Genomic DNA, 24,028 nt, shown 5'->3' on the forward strand with positions numbered 1-24,028 from the left:
TTATTTTTGTTTCCTTTCAATTCTATGACATCAGACGAAAACACCAATGACTCGATGAACCTACTCACAGAAGCAGATAAAGACTTCACTACAAAAAGACAGACCCACAATTGCACTGTGGTAAGTGCTACACATTTTTGCAAATTATAAATATACATAAATTGATGATCGCTCTGCAATCTGTGCCAGGAGTCTTATCTGACAAACAAAACGCACCAGAATCGGTGCGACAAACAGTTACATGATCATGATCAGCTGTACGTGTTGTAGAAATAAATAGGTTGAAACACAACAGTAAAACCTATCTAGATAATCTACAATAGCGGCCGCAGCCACAGCGTTTACCTTTGTTCTCTATAGGTGTGGACATATCTATATCACATACTTTAATATTACTGTTTCATATGAATGCCCTATCTGAAGGTCTATAAAGATATTCTGTAGGCAGTTCTATGTGATGAACTTGTTCTCCAACCTCATACTTATGTTCAGTCAAAGCTTGTACATGTATATCAGACAAGATTGAAATTCTGAATTAAGTCTCTTGAAATTTTTATTTTTTTTTATTTTGACCAGCTTGATCAAGACTTTAACATTTAATCAAATGTCTTGAAATCTTCTATTGAACTTGCTATTTCTCTTTGAGGGAATAACTTGCAAACACATTATCATGTTAAGTGTTAATCAGTCCTGGTAATTTTCAAGTCAAAACCATTTAATATTGTTCTATATCTACTCAACCGTGAGACACAAGACTATTATCTCTTGTGTAATTCACTGAATCTGAGAGGCAGAATTTAGTTCAATGTAAATGAGACACCGCAAACTTTTTTTTTCCCCTATTTTTTTTCTCGAGTTGATCCTGTAGACAATTTCTCAACTTTTGAAATAGTATTTTTCTTCATTTTAAGCTTTGAAACAATGAAAAGAACTGGAGATCAAAAATCATTAACAAAGAACTGCAAGCAAAATATCCTTGTCTGAACATTCCGCTATAAAACAGCCTACTACATCTACCGTGAATATTTTGTCTTAATAGTATCAATGTTGTAAAGAAAACATGTGCATCAAAACAATCTTTGATTCAATTTCAGGAAAACTCCCGACACAGTTTCTTTCCTCTTTGAAATTAAATGCTACAAATTGCATCAAACGTTTCCTTGAAATTGCTCATAAAATTAAATAAGTGAATTTCAAAAAGCAAATTTTTACACAAAATGTGATATTTTCTCATTATTTCTTTGAAATTTAATCAAACTGATAACCGTCTAGATCTTCATATATCATGTTTAAAGGAAATTTTATGTTTACAATGCGTGATGTAGAAATCTGCAATCTTCCATTAAATGTGAACCTCTTAATAAGACATTCTGTCGTCGCCACTACAAATACAACGGCAACAACCTTTAAAATCCTGAACACAAAGCCAGGTCTGACCGGCTACACAGTAATCTTGCCTTGGTCACATTTTCATCTGATTTTGAATAACTCTTTAATAAAAAGCCCATAAGGAGTCTGTAATCCCATTGGACCAAACATCTTGTCCATTAGTCCAATCACATTGCTTGTTACTTGCAGCATCCTCCTTCTGAAGATTGACTCGTTTCGCTGTTATTAAGCTTTACTCCTTGTTGTCGGGGTTGGGCCGCTCCACCACCTTCATTCTTGGGTAATTTTTTGGCTGAAGAAGAAAGTATTGATATTGTCATACAAATTTATGTGACTTATTCATGTATGGCGTGATACCTGATAATATTTTTGCTAGATTATTGTTTCTGTTACCCCAGACAGGGATATCCACAGTTCTACCTGTGTGAGATTTTTCTATCTCACCCTAGGGTAAAGACAAGCTACACGAGATCTTACCAAATGCTTAACAATGGTATGAATAGTATTATAACGTCACGACCACATTGAAATGACGTCACAAAGACGGCGACTCATTGAGGTCAAGTCATCCCCGCTTGCATAAGTGACACGTTTATTGGAGACACAAAGGGGTGCAGGGAATAAGAGAAAAAGAATCATTCACCCTCTTTGGGGTGAGACAGGAGATCTCAACCCTCTTGATAAGATTCTTAAGCTGTCAAGCACTCGGCATAGCCTTGTGTTTGACAACTTAAGAATCTTACCCCTCAGGTTGAGATTCTCCTGTCTTACCGAAAGGGGGTGAAAGATTCTATTATTCTTTTGGTGATGGAACGACGTTAAAGATTAAATCCTGTGCTAACGTCATTTCAGAGGGAAGATTACAACAGGGATGTCATTGATCCAATCAATGAAGGGAGGAAATCTCTCGACTCAAAGGACGAAACCCTCCCCCTAGTGTTTAAAAGGGTCATTTTGTGATGTTTTAGATCACATCTGAAAGGATTTGTCTATCATAAATATTATTCAATCAGAGGAAATCCTCTGAAAAGACGAATCACATCTCTGTTACAAAGAGTTACGTTCCATCACCAGTGGAGATACTAGACCTGCAAAAACTTTATCGTGGTATGTGTATTAGTCTGATTCTTAGTGGAATTTAGGAGAAATGGCAAAATACAACTTCAAATTTTCAAAATAAAAGATGGTCACTAGCTGGCGATACTGTTTTCTTATTGGTCCTAAAATTCCAATATGCACTATTAAGAGTAAGGACCAAGGGGAGAAAGACAGAAATAACACTTACCGATCGCCAAAAAGATATCATTGACATTCATAGCTGTCTTAGCAGATGTCTCCATAAACAGCAAACTATTTTCTTCTGCATATGCCTGGGCTTCCTATAATGGAGATTAAAAGATATTATAGTGCAACTTTTCTGAACTGCATGTCATCAAGACCAGCTTATTTGGTCGGTATATCCACAGTGTTTTTCCTGCCTATATATTTGGGGCCGAAATAGGCCCCATTCCCAATTGTATTTCTAGTTATTTTTTCCCAAATCTATGTCTAAATATCCAAAATCAGTGAGTTGAGGCCTACTTTGTGTGACGAAACAAAAAAAATCCCGAAATCCCAAGTCTGAACATCGTATTTTAGTATACAATATTACACTTCATTCTTAGAGAAGGATATTTGTTTATTTCTACCTTTTCCAAAATTTCCATTAACACTGTTAATATTGTTCATTTCCTACTTTTATCGCACAAAATTTCCCAATTTTCACTAGGTGACAATTTCCCAAAATGCCCAGGAAAAACACTGATCCAGTTTTCCGAATTATACAGGTTGTATGATACAGAAAGTCATAAAATATTTCTACGTATTATAACTAGTATTCCAGGTTATCAACACATGCACTAAAATTTTGAAGGTCAATTAAGTTTGAAGCTACCGGTATAAAATTTACATCATATTTGACCATTTCATAATTATTCTCCGGAAACAGACACTCATTTAATTTACTAGTATTCAAAGATTATCAAAACATTTATTACAATTTTGAATCTCATTTCAAGTTTCAAGTTATCAGTATAAAATTTACATCATATTTGGCTATTTTGTAAACATTCAATTTTAATTTTCTAGTATTCAAAGATTATCAAAATTTACAGTATAATTTTGAAGGTCTACCAGTATAAAGTTTACCTCATATTCGACCATTCGCTTGTTTGAGAGATCGGACTTGTTGCCAGCCAGAGCTATCACTATATTGGGGCTGGCTTGTCTTTGTAGTTCTTTCACCCAAGTCTTTGCTCTTCCGAATGTGTCCTAGAAATAGTGGAATAACAATAAACCATGACTTTATCAAAATATCCATCACTACACGTAACTGGGAAGCAAACTTTGACATAAAACCACAAAACATATTTTTAATATTACATTACCTAAGTAAATTATTTTTCTTCATTAAAATTCCTAATGAAAAAAAAATTTAACAAAATTCCACATTATTTTTAACAATTTTATGTGATTCTGTTGAAATTCTTGATCATACATAGCTATGATTAAGCTGATATTACTTGTTCAGCTATTCGCTGTACCATATATCTGAGACAGATTTCTATTAGGTATAACATACACATATCCAACAAATAATTGCCCTTTATTATAAGAGAAAATCTATTTTCAGCATTATAGATCTAAAAGGTATAAATATACCCCTGTTACAGATAAGTCTTAAAACATCACTGGCAGCTAAAGGTTAAAGAATATACAATACATACTGCATACACAGAAATATCTTACTTGGTTTGTAATATCATACACAACAATGGCAGCCTGTGCCCCTCTGTAGTACATGGGTGCCAGACTGTGATAGCGCTCCTGGCCTGCTGTGTCCCAGATTTCGAACTTTACTGTCGTATCGTCTAAACAAACCGTCTGTGTTAGAAAAGCGGCTGAAACGCAATTAATGAATTATGTTAATATCAAGTTAAGTATGCAGTCAAGGTTTGTTGGCATATGATTATATAATTACCATTCCCATTTCTCCCCCTCAATTTTTATTTTTGTCACAATAAAAGAACTACAGTGCTAATTATGTACCAGAATTATCTTATTAAACAATATGTGACATTAAATAAATATCCGTTCTATCTTGTATCCCTCTCACTGTCCCCAGTGTGACGTACCTCAGGTGTACATTTTATGTCCCCAGTGTACATCAGGTGTACAAGTTGCCAATTGTATGGAGATCATTGTCTCAGTGTCTCATATGTTATTATCATGTTAATCAATTAACTTACACATATAAGGGTAGTCAGGGGGAACAACTCTGATAGTATTATAAGCTAGGTGGTACTATCGCCACCCAGCGACAGTTCTTTGCTTGATGGTATATTACATAATCTGTATATAGCATGTTTATGTCCATTAAATACTTATAACATATATTGATTTATGTGTGCAACTCAGGTAGAGAGCATTGGCAATCGCTCATAAATAATTGTTTTTAATTTATTTATTCTCGTTTGTTGTTCCCCCATATGACGTAGGTTTAAGTAAAGGCTCATAAAGGAGCAATACTTAATCTTATTACTTTTAATTTTGAAATTATGGTATTCTTTGAAAAATCTTCAAAATTTAGCTAAATAAATAACAACTTTGCCAAATTTTTATAACAAAACTGCAACAATATATCGCCTTTCAATAATGGGAAGCTAAAAGTATGTCACTCAAATTTCAGCCACTAACAGTAAACGATCCAATCTTGGTTATAATTTTATTATTATTATATATTGATCAGCAGACATGGTTATCATCCAAAGCATTCATATATTACTTTGAAGCAGGCTAAAGTGCTGTTATAATTATCTGACCATTAAAAAAGAATGACATACATAAATACTTATGTTTTTATTTCACCGGATGGTGTTTTAACATTATATTTTCCAGTTACATAATTCCCTACAGGATGATGGTGTGAGGTATCAGATGCAGGAGTTGCAATTGTCAACCTCTGACATTTATGAATCAACGGCAGTGAGTGTAACTGTACACAGAATCCTATTATGTGAATCTCTGTCATACAGTCAGTTGATGTAACCCTTTCATAGCTATATATTTCCAGTGTTTCAGATTGCTTTCAAACTCATTAGGACATTTTGGGTTTTTTACAAAACTTTGTTAGGACTATCTCTATTGAAAAGACTAAGGATTTTCAAAAGCTTTAGGACAGTTTGGAAGAGTACTGGCAAAATAGCAAAAATTTAGCCCGGTCTGAATCACTGTATTTCTATGATAGATGTAACATACATGTATTAGTCAGTGACTTCGGGTATATGGGAAAAGGCAAATGATATTTACATATTTTCGAATTCAAAATCTTACTACTGTATTCGACCCAATAAGCGCCCCTTCCCTAAATGCTCCCCTCCCCCCCTTTTAGGCCTCAATTTCATTTACCTTGAACAAATTACAAATTCAGGATGAAAATATGTATGAAAAGTGTTGAGTTCTTTATTGATTTCTTTTGCAATATAATCTATTGCTCACTTTGTACAATAATTTTATGCAAGGCTAGTCCAAATTTGGTTCTATAAAGCGCCACCTTATTTATTTCTTATTTTTCAAGCGCCTTGGGCACTTATTGGGTCAAATATAGTACAAAGACTTAAATTGTAATCAATAATGAAGGCCAAGGATTTGTAAAACAATATCGGGGCCGCGGAAAAACTTTGAAATGTACTCGTCTGTTGGACAAGTGCTTCATCAAAATCTACTCATCATGACATTTTCACTTGTCCACAATATTTGTCAGCTGAATAAGTATATGTGACTTATATATATACGGTATTAGCCTACAGCAGTTTTAGACATATCCATTTGATTGTCAGAGTTGTATTAATGCCGATTTAGGATAACATGACTAACAGACAGTTTTACAAGAAGACCGACAAAAACATTTAATTCCAAAACAATTTTGTATGCAAGTGTTATAAAAAGGATATCTTTTTAAAGGATCAATATTTTAACTTACTTTCCAATGTAGTAGGTATATTATTTTTAACTCCATTAGCTTCTTGTAAGATTTTTTTGAGGCGAATGTCGCAAAAAAGCTGAAGCAAATTTCCCTTTGATACCTTGTTATTCGATACATCTCTAGACTCTTGATTACGATATCAATAGACCTGGGATTTTTTCATGTTACAATGCTGTGCACGCGTATGCACATTGAAAACGAAAGTTGAGGATTTCCAAGAATGATGCAGAAAGCGAAAGCTAATCATAGCTTCGGTGTATTTTTAACAAAGTTTACCATTATAAATGTCAGACCTTATATAAATTTATCAAAAAACGATATAATTAATAAGGTGTAGGTCATAGTCAGTGTCAGAATTTGTCACTCGTCCGACGGACAAGTGTGATGTTAACATTCACTTGTCCGATGGCAAAATCCACTGGTCTAGACGAGCGGACGAGTACATTTCCCCAGCCCTGAATAGTACTGTTATTACATTTCTATTGGGAAAATAATACTTCAAAAACAGTGTTATTTTTATATATATATAATCCATCAATATGATAATTCTTACAATTAACATATCTATTCAGTTCAGCATGAATCAAACAAGTCTTTAGGTCAAATTTCACAAGTGAAATTAAATCTAGGTCATAGTGACCTACTTTTTGAATGGAAATATGCAAGGTTAATTGCTTGAGTAAACCTATACAGTGTTCATGTGCCATTAATGTGTCCTCCACAGAAACCAACGAAATTGACTACCAATCTATATCCCACGGCATCTATCATTTAAATTATCTAGCAGCCACAGCCGGCTAGGCAACATTAATCGAACAAAGGCAAAATTTTCTTTTCACAAAACATACAACATTTGTTGAACTTTACTAGATGAGTTACCTCCAATGGTGCTCTCTTGATACTCATGAAACTGTCCCTTCACAAACCGTAACACCAAACTGGACTTTCCCACAGCTGATTCTCCGAGTAATACAAGTTTGAATTGACAAATTTTCCCCTGGGTGGCCCCATTGGGTCTTTGTGCACCAGCACGGTTAGCCATATCAGAGTTCTGTAGGAGTTCTCAGTATTGTGTCTGTGTACAACTGGCCCCAGGAGGACCAGAAACTGACGAGAGTAAAGCTTGTCCTTATAGGTCGATGTTCACAATTTACTGTTGTACAACTGCAAAATAAAACCAGTATATTTTAGTACTAACAGTTTTTTTAATACGTCATTTACATATTCTTTTGATAAAAAGTGGACCAAAGATAGACCTATATTATACATGTAATCGTAATTAAAGCCTGTGTGTTTCATGGTCATTGTTGCCTCTATCTAGATAGAGATTGGGATACTATTCACTAGATTTATAATCTTAGATCAGAGATTTATCAGTTGAACAGTTTCGGAACCCAGAAACAAAAGATGTAGTTTGGTATTTTAGACCAAGATTCCATGGTAACAGAAAAGTATCAAAATGGAATTTTGAAGGTACCCAGAATTCTAAACACAAGTCACATGCACAAATAGGACACTTAGAACCTGGAAAGTTTCAATGGTGACAGTTTTTTTAATTTAAGCCTGGAAAAGCACCTCAGACTTACATGTACAGACTATGTCCCCAAACAATCGCGTCAAAATAATAACTACAGTAGAAACGTCTTATATGACAATACCTAAAATAAATTTATGCCCTCATGCCTTGATTCATACATGAATCTGGTAACACCAAGGTATTCTTTAATTTCCATTGGAATGGACGTTCAAAAAAAATAATTGTGAGCTTTATTTTGTGCATGCAATGTAAATATTTTTTAACATGTAGCATGATTAGACTGGGCCGATCATCAGTGACCAGGTAGGTCAGCAGTAGAGTATTAGGCTAACGTTTGGAGGTCCCAGATTCGAAACCTGGTCTGGTCACTACATTATCTCCTCTTCTGTTACCAAGCTGGCGCCCAACTTATATACCAACGGTGATGGTATGAGGGTCTCGTATGTCTTCAATGGCGAAGTCTTTGAAAAAGGAGGGAGGAGTGTAGCACAATTGGACTGGGTCAATGATAGCTCCACGTTAGAGCACTCGGCTAGTGTTCAGAGGTCCCAGTTCAAATCCCTCCCCGCTACAATTTCTACTCTCCTGTTACAAATGCAATATATAAATAATAGACATGGTGGCCGATACAGGCGTTATAAATTTATGCAAACCCTGAACATATGTAATAAAATAATCATATGTCCCATCCTCAACAGACTCCAATTCATGCATGGGTACATAATAAACAAATCACGTAATGTGTCAAGGCCAAATCCTGGTGCAGGTGCATATTTTTTTAGACCAGCTTAACATGATTAGAAAACATGATCACAGATATCTACATTTCATGAGACAGTGACATGTTGCAAGCAAATCGTCGAATAGGCTATACTTGGTGCCATGCTTAGTGACGACAGGTCATCTGTATGAGATAAAAGTTTTGTAACAGTATCCCGTCTCCAATGACAGTATATGGTACACACAAGAAAATCAATTTATATGCTATGGTCCAATAACATGATATCCGAGGTACAGAAGGCATTATTTATTCAAGGAATCTTTATCATAGAGGCCCAGCTGTTCTAATGATCAATATAAACAATAATAACTTTGTTTTCAATAATTGGGGTTACATAAAAATCATTTTAGATGAGTCATGATCAGCTGAAAATTTGGAATGTCTTTGAAATAGGGACAGGGTAAAATTCTCATAATTAGGCCATCCTGGGTACATGACAAACACGATTTTGACTTGTTTCTTCTTATATCAACGGGTCATATATAATAATCACTTGATGCTATTTACATCTGTGACTATATGAGTGAAAACGAAACAAACAAAACAAACGAACCGAGGTAACTTTGTAAACAAGGAAGACCGAATGTCGGCCATTGCATTGACGTCAAATTCTAAGTGTGCCATTCATTGATAGATTTTCTCCATTGTTTTCAAACAGCGAAGCCCGTTTATGTCTTACCACAATTGACAAGAAAGGAATCTTTCAAGATGTGACGTATAATAAAGCAGAGGGTTGAATATATCCCTTTATCCCTCTATCTGTCAAAAATATACGCAGAAACACCCTCTTGTCGTTTCAGCCGCTGTATAACAAATCGGATACACTTCCGCTTCAAAAAATAGTGCAAAATTATTTTAATGTCTGTTCAACAACAATGCAAATATCACATGTAAAAATAATTCTGATGTTGTAGAATAATAAGCAAGAGCAACTTTTGTCTCGTTAAACCATATTTATAGAAAAATGATAAATGTATTAATGCGTAGTAATACACTTACCATGTGTAGCAAAAAGACACCCCATAGAAAATGACGTCATGTCGGAAGTCAATGTTTCTTCTGCTTTTTTCTCGTTCGACTATTTATTGATTTCCCGAACTCTACAAGTACATGTGTACACTTAAGGCGGTAGCGGTAATAAAATTATTCTTTCATGGAAAGTTACCATGTTTCATATATATATCTGCATATAATTAAGATATTCAAGTAAGACATCATTTTTACCTACATAAATGCATGTGGTGAATATTTTAAAGAATAACTCCAATCCTACAGTTTTAAGTAGTGTACCTGTAGATATTGATAAGTTCAATTTATCAGTCTATACTTTTATAACACAAACTTTAATCAATTCTAATTTTAGTTAGTTTCGGAAAACTCTAAGTTAATTAAGGTTTCATTTTTGACGGGACACGAAATCACTCCATATCAAAAGATTAATCGTTTGAAGGAAACCCGCTGCATATAAGTTTCTCATAATGAAGTTTAAATAAAGAGGAGTAGATATAGATCCTTAAACAGCTTCTGTGCTGTCTGCCCGTATTAAAGTCTATTTATGTAGATTTCGATACATGTTTTATGTTAAGATCCGTGGCCTTTCTCGTGTTCCTCTTATGTCGAACAGATAATTTAGTAACTTGTTAAAAACTACATCTACAAGTTTAAAGGTCTACAAGTACATGTGTACACTTTTACCATGTTTCATATATATATCTGCATATAATTAAGATATTCAAGTAAGACATCGCCTAATGCATGTGGTGAATATTTTAAAGAATAACTCCAATCCTACAGTTTTAAGTAGTGTACCTGTAGATATTTTTAGTAAGGTTTCATTTTGTAGATATAGATAGTCTAACATGTTTCAGATACTGTAGAGCTCTGAATTTGGTCAAGTTCTATATATAAAAGTAATTTGTCTATAAGATAGCTACACTTGATGATGAAGCTGTTATATAGTATATTATAATCTACATTCACGAGATATATATTTTTAATGGACCTTCGCATCCATTCCATCAGTGATTTCCATATAAGATTTCTATATAAGGGCATTTAAGATATTAAAAATATTGGATACATGTATATGTCAATTTGCCCTTGTTTAATTATAAACTGCCCATATACCACTTTTATAATTGTATTTAGGATTTATTTGAATATAGATCTATTGGTTTTTTTATTGATTTTAGAGATCTACGTCCCTGTGGAGATATAACACAAAAATCGTGTAGGCCAAGGACGTACAGATATGAGATTTGATAAATCCTTGTGTAGGCCTACTCTAAAGAAGTGTGATTGAAGCGGCATATAATGAGAGTATACTCAGATTTTTGAGTTATATCTCCATAACATAAAAAAAAAAAATCTATCATTTTTTTATGCTATGGATATATATAACATAAAAATCTGAGTGAGTGAGTGAAATTTTGCCCTGCAGGTTGGGCGTTAGAATATTGTACCTGCTGCCCCTATTGCATGATCGTAAAAGGTGACTAAGTTTAGGATGTTTTTTTTCCTCTTCACTCTTCCCACAGGGACCTGGCACGATTTTTTTTGAAACAAACAGCATATATATAATATATAGTATCAAGGGTATGAACTCGGCGGTCTAGAAAAACTGACCTATTTTTTTTTAAACCGTGATTATTTTAATATATGGATTCTATACAACATTGACGGATATCTTACATTAAAGAGAAATAATTTATATTTCCATTGAGTGCTTGATGAATAAAATTGGCCAAGTATTGACGAAGTTATGGCTTGATGAATCGGGAAATTTACGAAAAAATTGCTAGGTAGACATTTCCCTGTGATGTCGAAATGTCGTCTCGGCTCTAATGGGTACCTCAAAAACCAAGCCAAAATCACAAAATCTACGCTTGTGGTGGTAAACAGTACCTATAACTGTATTCATCCACAATCTCCTTTGGAGGTGTCATGACCCGTACTTTGTGTAAAAACTCTATTTAAACATCGTGTAGCTCTGTTACTTTAACACCAAAGTCTAAAAAAGTGGTAGAACATTTCTGCTCCTGCATATAGGGAGTGGGACGACTGGTTTGCCCGTTGTCAGTATTTGATGTGACCGGATGAGGTGTGCTTCTTGGTGTCTTCGGCGACATGCTTCAGTGATAGCAATAGGCACCATACCACCTCCCACTTCACACACGCTACACACTGCATGCATGGGAGGCCGTCCTCACGTGACCCTGGCTGTTAATAGGGCATTAAATAACCAAACAAACTATTCAAATTAATCCAATTTACTAAAATTAAATCTCTTCCATACTAAAAACTCTTTTGTGTATGAAATATCGCTACGCTGTCATCTCAAGCCATTCAGAAGCGATGTCATTTTTTTACTTTATGGGCTGATGAAAATGAAAAATGCTCGTTACAAGCAAATGATTTAATTTTGCTTGTAACGAGCGTTTTCATTGGCTTAAAATTATAACACCAGTCCATAAAAGAAAAAAGTAAAAAAACTACGTCGTCACTTCTGATAATATAACGGATTTACGCAAATAATTTCATAGAGAAACCAAATCTAAACTTTCAAGAGAGTACAATATTGAATTTATAATTAATTAAGCTCATAAAAAGTGTGTTTGCATTATGGCAAACCTTTGGAATATACATGTATTAAGTTGTGTAATTTTGACAAAATGCAATGTAAATGTATACGAAGTATACATATTTGTATGTACATTCATGCTTGTATGCGAAAAATGTACATTTCAATCAAGGATACATCTAGGTTTCGGAACGTACTGGTTCTGCCATTAACCAATACGTTCAGATCTATGCAAGGGACATTTGTTTGACCGGAATCGACTTAACAAAAGCAATTTTACACATCGCGCGCGATATCAGTTCCGTTTTGAACTTGCCATACATAGTCAATTTACTTGAAATCAAGGTGCCTCGTTTTAGTTAACAAGCAAGATTACAAGGTTCTTGTCTAAAGTTTGATGGGGAGGATGACAATTGATTTACTAATGTCCACAATGTTTAGAAAGAATCTTAAAGATGCTCTATCGCCGACAGAGCATAATCAATTCCCAGCAGTTATTAGAACAGTGTATCCTCACACAAAAATGCATATAATTTTTTTCAGCTTTTGGAGCAAGCACAATCAGTACTTAATGCCATATTGGTGAAGAAAAATACTAATTCGCTTCTCCTGTACATGTGTTTGAAAGAGAAAAAATCTTTACGATGACAACAAAATCAACTTCTAAAAGAGGAAATAAATGATGTTTTGCCTCAGTCAGAAAAAAAGAGATACGTTTTTCTTGATATATTAAAAGAAAACGAAATTTATGTTTAAATATATGATTTTCGAGAATAACTTGAACAGGTAAAATTGCTTATCATTTACATTATTTAAATGCCCACAAACTTAATTCTGTGAAAAAAAAAATCAATTTAAAAAGTTGTTCAGAAAGTGGTGAGAAGTGTAGTATTAACGTTAGGCTAATAACTTTTGCAACTCTTCACTCTACAAACTTATTAGTCTCGTTTTTAAAAGCCCGTGTGTCTTGTAAAAAACATACTGATCGAAAACGCTGGTCATATATCATAACAACTTTTAAAACATTAAAGTATTGCAATCCACAATACTTAAAAACAAGTGAGCCAAGTGAAAATGATGACGAAGGAGTTTACAATCTCTATGAGTCTACAGTAGATCTATGTAGAACAAACATGGTTTTTTTGCGCGAAACGAGAGAGTAGACTGGTTCCCTCAGTTACCTCCCTTGAAAAAATATTATCGATTACGTATTTTCGTTAAACGCCAATATTTTTTTCCTTAAACTGTACCCTGCTTGAGAAATTTAATTAAAGTTTGTTTATCGTGAAACGATATCACAGGTATGGCCAATTTTATCATATAATTGTTTTGCAGAATGCGAAAATAACGCCGGAAACGACATTTACTTGACCTTATCTCTGTTGCTAAGGCTTTATCAACAAAGTGTCTGGAAAGCTGTATGTTCCGCTGTTTCTCGAAGGGGTTCACCCGCGTAATCGCCGGGAAACAGCCTTCAAGCAGAGGGAACAATTAGGAAAGTAACTCAATTAGTTCTATTCGTTTCACATAATTGACTACGTATCAAATCTGTTTGTTTGTAAACATAATTTATTGTAGCATCGATTCGTGTCAACTTGTTTGACAGAGGTGCATATGAAAACATGTCTTCAGTAACATTACCGGGAATACAAACGTCAGGCATTTATACGGGAAAATACAAAGACTGGTCGCCAGACATACGATCGGTAAGTGTTTCTTTACTAATAATATTATGTAACATAATGTCGTAGTTAGTACATAAAGCTTCATAAGAATTTACTGAGGTTGAAGGGGGGATGTTGCTGGTGTCTTCATCGTTATGTTTTAAAATTTTTATGTTAAAACCAGACATGCATCTATTTATATCGTGCAGTAGAACAGAAGCAGAGGTTACGTCTACATTGGATATTTCATTTCTAAGCTGTCCAATTTTCATCAAATATTGTGTCAATATTGCGCTCTGAATATTGATGTCATATATCTGTTTATAAAAGAAGGTGTTACAATGCTGTTCTTATCATCATTTTACAGGCTGGAAAATTAACTGCAACAGGTGACACAGCATTATCATGTCTGAAACCTAAAGATGACAGGGTAAGTATATTAATTCTGTGAATAAGTTGTAAAAATGCAAGATATCATTAATACATCTCGCCTAATTATCATTTTTTATGGATTTATATTGATGTTACACTGTACGTTTCTTTTCCATGTGCTGGGACAAAATAAGTCATGATGCAACTTTTGAATATTTTCAGCCTCCATCTGCAGATGTTATCAGAAGGTTTAGAGCCACACTAAGACCAGATGCTGGTCAGATGAGAGTTTTCTATGGCAAGGCGTCCGATCCTCATCGTCAGTGGGCGACAGACATGTGTCATGGAATCAATACACAGTCTTCTGCTAATGCAGCAATACACAGTCTTCTGCTAATGCAGGCGAACTGGCCAATCCTCCACCAAAAACATTATTCCAGCAGAAAAAGTTGGATAGGAAGGAACTTATCTATGCCAGTCATCTCAAAGCTCCACTCGGAACATCACACAACCAGATTCCTTGTTTGCCAAAGGGCCTTAAAAAAGATGAATTCACATTTGGAATTCCAACAGAATTAGGTACATGATGATATCAAAACTTCAATCAGTTGCCAAACTTAAGTTTTATACATAGAAATTCAACAGTGATGAAATATTCAGTTTTAATGTCAATGTTTTCTCCTATAAAAATTAAAGAAACTAAAAGATAGTAAATCCTGTCATAAAGCTGAATAAAATGTTCATCAACTCTAAATCTATCTTGAAAGATTTTTTTTTAAAGTTTGTATTTTCATTAAATACTCAGTCAGATTTCTATCATAAAAAAACAACAACATTTTCAATAACTGAGTTTTAACTCAGCTACTCCTGTACATAATCATGTCATTATAATCCTAAAAGTTGTCTATAAGATACCTTTTCTTTTGTAGATATTGGTGCCGGTGGACTAATTAACCCCAATAAAACGTATGCAGAAGTAGAGCAGGAATCAGCTGTAGGACACGAACTGTACAGAGACACTCACAGTGATTATAACGTAGGCGAACAGCACCATAGGAACTACACGTCAGAGGGATTCGACTGTAAATCAAAGTTCGGAATTCCCACACCTCACAGTAATGACGGAAGGAAAGTCCGTCAGACCCTCCGATGGATGTCACAGGCACAGCAAGAAAAAGCCACGAAAATTGTGTCAAAACGTGTAGATGATTTCCGGGAAAGAACACAACCCCAACTAGGAACAGTTCATGACCCGTAAGTAAATTATTCCATTTACTCATTCATCCGTGTTGGTGGAACCTACATCTGCCCTGGGCCAAGTTTCGTGGATTTTCCTGAACATTTAGGCATTCCTTAACTTAAATTTCCCCCCCATAGAAAAGCATTACAAAATTTAAGGAAAAAATCATAAGTGAAGCAGCTATCCCTTAAATATTTTTTAGTACTTTCCTATGGAGAATTTGAAGTTAAGGTATTACTTAAATTTAAGGAATAATCCTGAAACTGAGGCCAGGGCTTTGATAAAATATGCTAGAGGCAGGGCACTTACCTAAATATATATTAAGCATTGGACATCTTTCAGTTGGCATTCATAGCCAATATGAATGCCAACTGGACTGAGGAAATTATGTGAAGTGCTTGCGCTTCATGTTGAATTTGCCTCTGGTCAGTGAATAAAAGATTAGATGTTACAATACAGTTTTCAATGTTTCCATGTAAACAATTTTAATGAAGGAGATCTCTAATGATATGCATAAATCGACCTGTATTTATTCTATTTGTCTATTGATATGTATGATATATCTAACATAGGATCAAGGACACACTAAAGGTCGCTCCAGATCATACCTTTGGAATTCTTGTCAAGCCAGATGAGTATGGTGCTGGAGACCTTCTACACATGCGACCCCCGGGGACATACCTAAGGGGCAAGGACAGACAGAGGGGTGTGATGGCAGCTATTAGACAACATCTAAAGAAAGCAAACTATCACAACTTCCACGATCTCCTGGCCGCTTTCAAACATTACGACAAGGTAAGATTGATGAGAGTCAAAATCATCTTTCTATAATGTACACATTTAACACTACAACAAAGTTTGGTGGGAAATACCATTCACATGCTGAAACATTATGATAGAGTAACCTGAAGAGTCAAATGAAGTCAAACCTGCTGTAAAACACCTGTCTATAAAGGAGAAACACATCAACTTCATTTGGTGCAATTTTCTATATAATTGACCTCTATATAAAGAACACCTGTCTATAAAGGAGAAACACATCAACTTCATTTGGTGCAATTTTCTATATAATTGACCTCTATATAAAGAACACCTGTCTATAAAGGAGAAACACATCAACTTCATTTGGTGCAATTTTCTATATAATTGACCTCTATATAAAGAACACCTGTCTATAAAGGAGAAACACATCAACTTCATTTGGTGCAATTTTCTGTAATTTGACTGTAAGTCTCTCCTCAGTAACATTCAAATATTGGGTGATATAGACTTGCATTACTTTACATTCTCTGATGTTAGATTATGGTTTATATCAGTACAATAATGATGTATAGCCTTCAAAAAACAATGTGTAACAGTATTTCAGTAACTTTATTGACCTCTATTTTAGGACGGAACTGGTAAGATAAAGATGCAGGGTCTGCGAGAGGCTTGTGTCCAATATCATTTACCTGTTGAGCCAGAGTTACTAGAGCAGCTGATGGACTACTGCGACACAAACCGTGATGGCTGTATAGATTATTTAGAGTTTTCTAATTTCCTGAACTGGAAAGATAAAATGCCGTCTGGATTTGGGCCAAAGACAGGTAAATTTGAAAATTAAAATAAGTATACTTTATAGTATTGCACCAATTTCCAATTTTACAATAATCAATCAATAATCAATTACAATAAAATAATACCAAGATCATTGATTATTAAATTGGAGATAACTAATGCTTATTTTATGTTCTTCAGTCTTCTGAAGCTTTATAATGTAATATTTATATGGAAAACTACATTTCAAAATGCCTTATATACTCAACAATTTGAATTACTGGGTGTAAAGAAAAAATTATACTGCTGGTTTACCCTTTTATATAAAATATATTGGTTTGGCTTTCAGAACCCCCAAAGACACCAGCGACCCCTAAGTCTGCCCCGAGTCCCCATACAAGAACCCCTCATGCAGGAAGTCAGGTACAAGTTTCTCAGGAAGACCTTCAACCTAAGACTCCCCAGAGTGCTGAAAGTACCCCACGCCGGCTCCAGAAACAGATTGATATGGCTATCGGCAACCATCGTACCAGTTCTAGTATGATCAACGCAGTGATCGGAGGAGTAGACACTAGAGGTAACATAATACACTGACAAAAATCCATGAATTTACCATAGATGTTCATGGCAGTATGTGAACTCTAGCAGGTGAAAGCCTCATACAGACTTAACCCATCTCTCAAATTTCCAGCTAAAATTATATTTCCATAGAATTCCATGAAAACCCATGTTCAGTTTCCATCAACTTCTAAAAATGTCAATCAAATTCCACAGAAAAGGGGACATTTTCCATGATGATATAATTTTAGCTGGGTATCTGGGAGATGGGTGGGTAGTATTAGGTTTGCTCCTGCCAGTCTTCTGTTTTGCAAGAGAGAGGAGCCGCTGTGGCTGAGTGGTAAAGTTGTCCTGACTTATTACCACATTAGCCCTCCACCACTGAGTCGTGAGTTAGAATCCTATGTGGGGCTGATGTTGCCTACAGGTATTGCCACTGGTTGGTAGTTTTCCTCGGTGTACTCCAACTTTCTTCCACCTCCTAAACCTGGCACGTCTCTATGACCTTAGCAGCTAATAGTATGTTAAACCAAACAAAACACTTGCAGGAGGCATATGAGTGTTGTAATTGTCTTGACCACCAACACTTTTTTTCATATAAGGTGTTATATAATGTATCACGGTAGTTGTGACTGTTGTTAGTAACATAAAAAAAGACATAAATGTTAATTAATGCTAATCCAGGGCTCCTTAACACTATACAGGAGAACCAATCCTGGCTATATAATGAAGATAATCAAGAAATTATGTCTTTATTTTATCATAATTTAATTTAGATTGGAACTCAATTTTCCATTGGTTAAATCATTTGTTAGTACCAGGGGTATATTTATAGTATTTTACTACGTGGGTGGGAGAAGGGAGAGAAAAGGTGATTAAGTATACTACATAATCTACATGTAGGTTCATAACAAATGAAATAGAACCAAATAGGGATTCCAAAACACACAATTCTGCTAGTCTCAGAAATTATTTAGAAGATTAAGAACTTAATTGTTTCATTGATATTTTTTTCTTCCAGATTTTAGAACATATGGTGTGCCTACTATCCGAACAGACCTTCCTGGTCCCAGGATCCGACGCGTGGATGACAGGAAGAACTATGGTGACGAATCAGATGCGTACGGTCTGATGAACCCATCCTTATTTAGTCGTCGGGGCGTGTTTGAGAAGGACTTCCTGTTGCCCCGTACACTAGAGGAGGTGAGTCTATATTACAGTCAGTTAGATATTGGACTTCCAAGGCTCGATTAGCTTAATCACTTAATTACCAGAAGTGAATTTTTTTTTATACAGTACATGTATATATAACTTGTCAAAACTGGACCATGTCTAATCCGGATTTGGCCCCATCATTCCTGTATATTTTGGAATACTTGTGTGGAATTTCCATCTTAATTTATAGTAATTAGAACCTGGATAATCAGGAAACCTGACTATACCGGCTAAATGTGACACTGTACTGACATTTACAGTAAAATCTTTGATTATATTGTCACCAATATGAATAAGTAGGTAAAGAATGGCACATACTTCAGAATTTCATAAAATTTTGTGAAGTTTGTTTGACTAGAATTTTTTTTTACTTGATTTGAAAATTGCTGTTAATTAGATTAAACTATAATAAGCCTAATCTGATTTTTACAACTGAGCCCTTGGTGAATAAATGGCTCACTGTCATTATTTGTATATCACTCATGGAATTTGTCAAGGACCAAACTACCTGCCTTATCTGTTGCCACTAACAAACTCTTTAGTTTTGCTTTGACATAGTCCCCCTGTCAATTGGTGACCATGGTTAACCATGGTCAGTAAGGTTAACCATATTTAACCATGGTTTTACCATGGTTAGACATGGTTTCAGCATATTTTAACCATGGTAGTAACCATTGTTAACCATGGTTAAGTTTATGACCATGGTCAACCATGGTTGAGCTGATGTTGATACCCTTCAACCATGTTTGACCATGGTTAACCATGGTTGACCATGGTTTCACTTCATATTTTAACCATGGTTAAATTATGACCATGGTCATCCGTGGTTGAGATGATGTTGATATTCTTCAACCATGTTTGACCATGGTTAACCATGGTTGACCATGGTTTCACTTCCCGACAACATGAGTCACATGACTTCTATATGTTTCCCGCCAAAACAGTCACCATCCAAAATGGCTGCTGTGTCTGTTGGAGTGTGGAAGGGGAAACATCTCTCTTCTTAAAATTGAAGTTTTGGCCAATTAGTAAATGGATTATCTTATTCCTGAATGTCTGTAAGTACAGATGAACACTTTTAGTAAGTTTTGATTTGTCTGCAATTCTTTATCAACATGAAATTGTTGCACACTGATATTGTGTTCCTATGCATATAAAAATTTTTATAGGTTTGTGTATTTGTCAATTCTTATTGAGTTATATTGTCCATATAAACTATCATGCTTTGTAACTATAGGTTTATTTCAGACAAATACTAATTTACTTGGAATGTATAATGAAATCAATTGCTGCATATCCCTGATAACAGATTTTCTTAGCACTTATCTGTGGTAGTATGAAAATGTAATGAACACAGTAAACTGGTGGTGATTCCAAGTTAAACTCTTCTGTTATTATACATGAATACATGGATTATACCTATTGCCATCACAATTTGTTTCAGCAAATATTGAATTGAGTAATAATATCAGGATTCCAATAGAATTTCCATTGGATTGATACAAAATTCCATAGATATTTACCACTTGAATTCTATTGGAAATATCACTTAACCAGTGAAAATTCTGGCAAATTTTACCTCTGTTCCACTGGATAAGGAAATTCCACGTAAATCCAATGAAGGTTTCTGTAGGGTAACCATGGCCTGAACATGTTTTAACAACAAAGAGACCCTGTTTTGACAATGACTTGACCATGGTTTGACCAATGAATTGACCATGGTTAACCATGGTTCAACCATGGTCAACCATGGTAAACCATGTGTTTTGACCATGGTCAATTACCATGACCATGTTTGAACATGGCCAACCATGGTGTATGGGCCATGGTTGGCCATGCATGGTTGTACTAGGTTTAACCATGGTATTTGGGAAGATATTCCGCCTGGGCTTTCAACCATGGTTACTTACCATGCTTAACCATGGTTTGACCATGGTTTATAAACCATGGTTTAACCATGGTTTGACCATGGTTTACATATAACCATGGTTCCAACATCAACCATGCTTAACCATGCTTGACCATGGTTGGCCATTTAACGTAGAAGTCAAAACCATGGTTAACCATGGATAACCATGGTTCCTGGGCAATGGTTAACCATGGTTTAACCATGGTCAACCATGGTTTACATAGCTTCAATTGACAGGGGTAGTCCAGGTGTGGATTACAAGGATGGGTTTTGACAGCTAGGTTATGTACAAAAATGTACACTTTACACATGGATTCTTTCTTTAATTACAGTATTTAATCCAGTACCACTTTTGTTTAACTTTCAGATTAATGAAATCTTTACTAACATCGGTGTGAAGATGACAAGAGAGAATGTCGAAGTGTTGTACAACACTGCTGCCAAACAACACCCCAAAGGTCACGTCAGCGTAGAATCCTTCAGAGGTGTCCTTGACGACGTCCTGGCCAATCAGGTCCTCGAGGGAAAACATCCACTCGCCATCTAGGTCAAAGGTCATAGTCTAAATCAGAGTTCATCCCAATCAAAGTTCATGGGACCTTGTTTTAATAAAAAATTTCAAATTTAAAAAAAATGTATACAGTACTGAAAGAAAGAAAACAAAAAAGGAAAATATTAAGAAGTTGGCCAGGTTCAGGTAAAGATAGTGTATTTACATCTGAATGATGTTCAATTCAATGTCATCATACCTGAACGCATAGATAAGTAGTTAATTTATATTGGAACATTATAATATGGTCTTTTTCGAAACCAAGGAAACAGAGACTTTATGAATTCATCAAAAAGAAGTGATAAAATAAGGCATATCTGTATTCATGTACATTAACGAAGGGAAGTTAATTAATAAAATTATAATGATAGCAGAATCATTGAATATTCATGTCTGTTGATTCATATTCATATGATTATTATGTTGGCTTCAAATGAGAGCATGTGGTTTTATGTAAAAATACCTATGAATTTTTTCCTGTGGCAATTTTCATTATTCCTATATACTCAGGCTTTTAAAAAGAACATTAAATTCATGAACATAAAGTAGCATATATAGTTATAAACATTATTGCTTATAATTTAATATGATATATGTGAATGTATTTACATAACTTACTACATTTAATAAATAACTATAGATGAAAGAATGGATAGTCAACATTTCAATTTTAGATATTTAAATATTATATCATGAAATATTGTTGTTGATCTGAAATAACATCTTTGTCATCCAGGGCTTATTTATCTCTACTCCATAAAAATGGAATTAGTGATGACATTATGGGATACAATATAATTGGACTTAATTAGCATGCAAAACTAATACATACTGGTACTATTCAATGTCATTTCTGCAATACATATTCAACATATAATATATACATATACATATATTTGGTATTTTTTTTTCAAACTTTCTTTGGGTAAAATTTCAATGTATAGATATTATATATCTATCTGTAAATGTAATACATTTGTATGCAAATTTCATAACACAGCATTATGCACCTGGAATCGTTTTTATGAAAACATTTTGTGATATTAATTAAGCAGTATTTCAATGGTATGCAAAGTGGGTTTTTTCACCTTACAGATATGCACAAAACATTATGCAAGATATACAGATATATGTATAAACTTTTTTTTGAAAATCTTATATTTTAATGAATACATTTTCAAAAAGAAAAAAAAACTACAGTATTGAAATTGATGATTCTTTAGATTTCTGCACAGAATCAATAATATTCCTTCAGTGAATATCAGATATGATTTAAGATTTTGTTACATGTATTTGTTTATTTGTTTGTTACAAGTATTGATCAAAATCAAAACCCAGTAGATCCTAACAGCATTATGATAAATATTTTGGAGTTTTCCAGAGAGCTGCACAAAATTTTTTAGATGCACTTTTAATGTTGTTGATCATAAAAAATACAGTTAAGTGGTAACCAATAGAAGTATTAATTATCATTGAATATGACATGTAATTTGTGCTTTAAATGATATTGTTGTGATATTTTAGAAATTCCTATTTCTATATGTATATTACATAGTGCTGAATAACACCAATCAGAACTTTTTTATAGCTTGATTTAGATTTTTGTTTTCATTTCAAAAGATAGTGCACAATTTAAGACACGCCTGGTAAACTTTGATAAAGATATCTGTGAAACAGACATTTTGATAAAACAATCAAATTCACCCTCACACCACTCGCACCCACACGATATTCAGATGATGCCCATGTGTCACAATGTCCGCACCATGATGTGTCCACGTTATTTATGATTTAGTGTTCAGCTTTTGTACATTTGCTTCTATAAAATATGTATTTTTCATGAATTACTTAACTAATGGGTAAAGAATTTTGATCGCCTTCTATTGTTAAATAATGATATCTTTCATATTTTCTTGTCGGCCTATTCTAGATTTTCAAAAAATGTACCAAAATATTTTACTGTTATGGGAAAATGAAAAAAATGTTGAATTTTTGAAATATTCCATAAATGAAAATCGTTTGTATTGTGTTGTATATATATTGTCTATATGTGTGCAGACTTATGTGCTATTTTTATGTTATTATGGGCGTTAAATAATTATACATTATATATCCCGTCCAAGCTGTCAGAGCAAACTGTGATAAGTTGATTAAGACATTTAGATTGAGTGACTTTTTTTTTTAATTTCTTAGTTTTAGGCATTTTAAGTTGTAAATAGTAAATAATTGTTTTAGTTTTCTCACCTGTAAATATTGAATACGATTTTAATGATGAGGTAGTTATATTTTATTATAACCTGTGTACGATCGTTCATTTTGTATTACATACATGTACTTTTATATACATCATAATTTCCGCTCTATATTACTTCAACATGAAATAAAATAGACAAATTTGAATCTCATATTGCTGTTTTCTTTTAATGATTTCTTTCTGATTTCTGAATCACCACAACTACCAAGTTCCATGAATTTCATGTTCAACATTAAAAATAATTTGCTTGCTTGCTCCAATGTTGAAATTCCCAAATCCAAAGAGCAAGAAATCAAATTGGAATGGCTTTGGTGTTGGAATTTCTCCATTTGTGGAGCTTATCATCAGGTATTCCACTAAACCTGCCTATACCCAGTATAAACTAAGGTTTTTTTCTGTCTAATAACATTTATTAGGAAT

At 34.3% G+C, this 24,028-nt stretch overlaps 2 protein-coding genes across 2 annotated transcripts; one reads left to right on the top strand and one right to left on the bottom strand.

The window, feature by feature from the left end:
- Positions 1–550: 550 nt before the first annotated feature.
- Positions 551–9,554, bottom strand: LOC138310505 (ras-related protein Rab-5C-like). The gene is made up of 6 exons (XM_069251754.1): positions 9,410–9,554; positions 7,292–7,576; positions 4,177–4,328; positions 3,577–3,699; positions 2,675–2,768; positions 551–1,681 (listed from the first exon to the last, which is right to left on the bottom strand). Exons 2-6 carry the CDS (start codon positions 7,452–7,454, stop codon positions 1,569–1,571), a joined length of 645 nt encoding a protein of 214 aa, XP_069107855.1. The 5' UTR covers positions 7,455–7,576; positions 9,410–9,554; the 3' UTR covers positions 551–1,568.
- Positions 9,555–13,686: 4,132 nt separating this feature from the next.
- LOC138310267 (EF-hand domain-containing family member B-like) lies at positions 13,687–23,754 on the top strand. The gene is given in 10 exon segments (XM_069251401.1): positions 13,687–14,016; positions 14,342–14,404; positions 14,569–14,697; positions 14,700–14,925; positions 15,276–15,600; positions 16,159–16,381; positions 16,977–17,172; positions 17,472–17,699; positions 18,702–18,883; positions 21,172–23,754. Coding segments are annotated over 10 exon segments (1,836 nt in total). The 5' UTR covers positions 13,687–13,932; the 3' UTR covers positions 21,352–23,754.
- Positions 23,755–24,028: the final 274 nt, after the last annotated feature.

The sequence above is a fragment of the Argopecten irradians genome, chromosome 16 (assembly GCF_041381155.1).
Source record: "Argopecten irradians isolate NY chromosome 16, Ai_NY, whole genome shotgun sequence".
Lineage (NCBI taxonomy): Eukaryota > Metazoa > Mollusca > Bivalvia > Pectinida > Pectinidae > Argopecten > Argopecten irradians.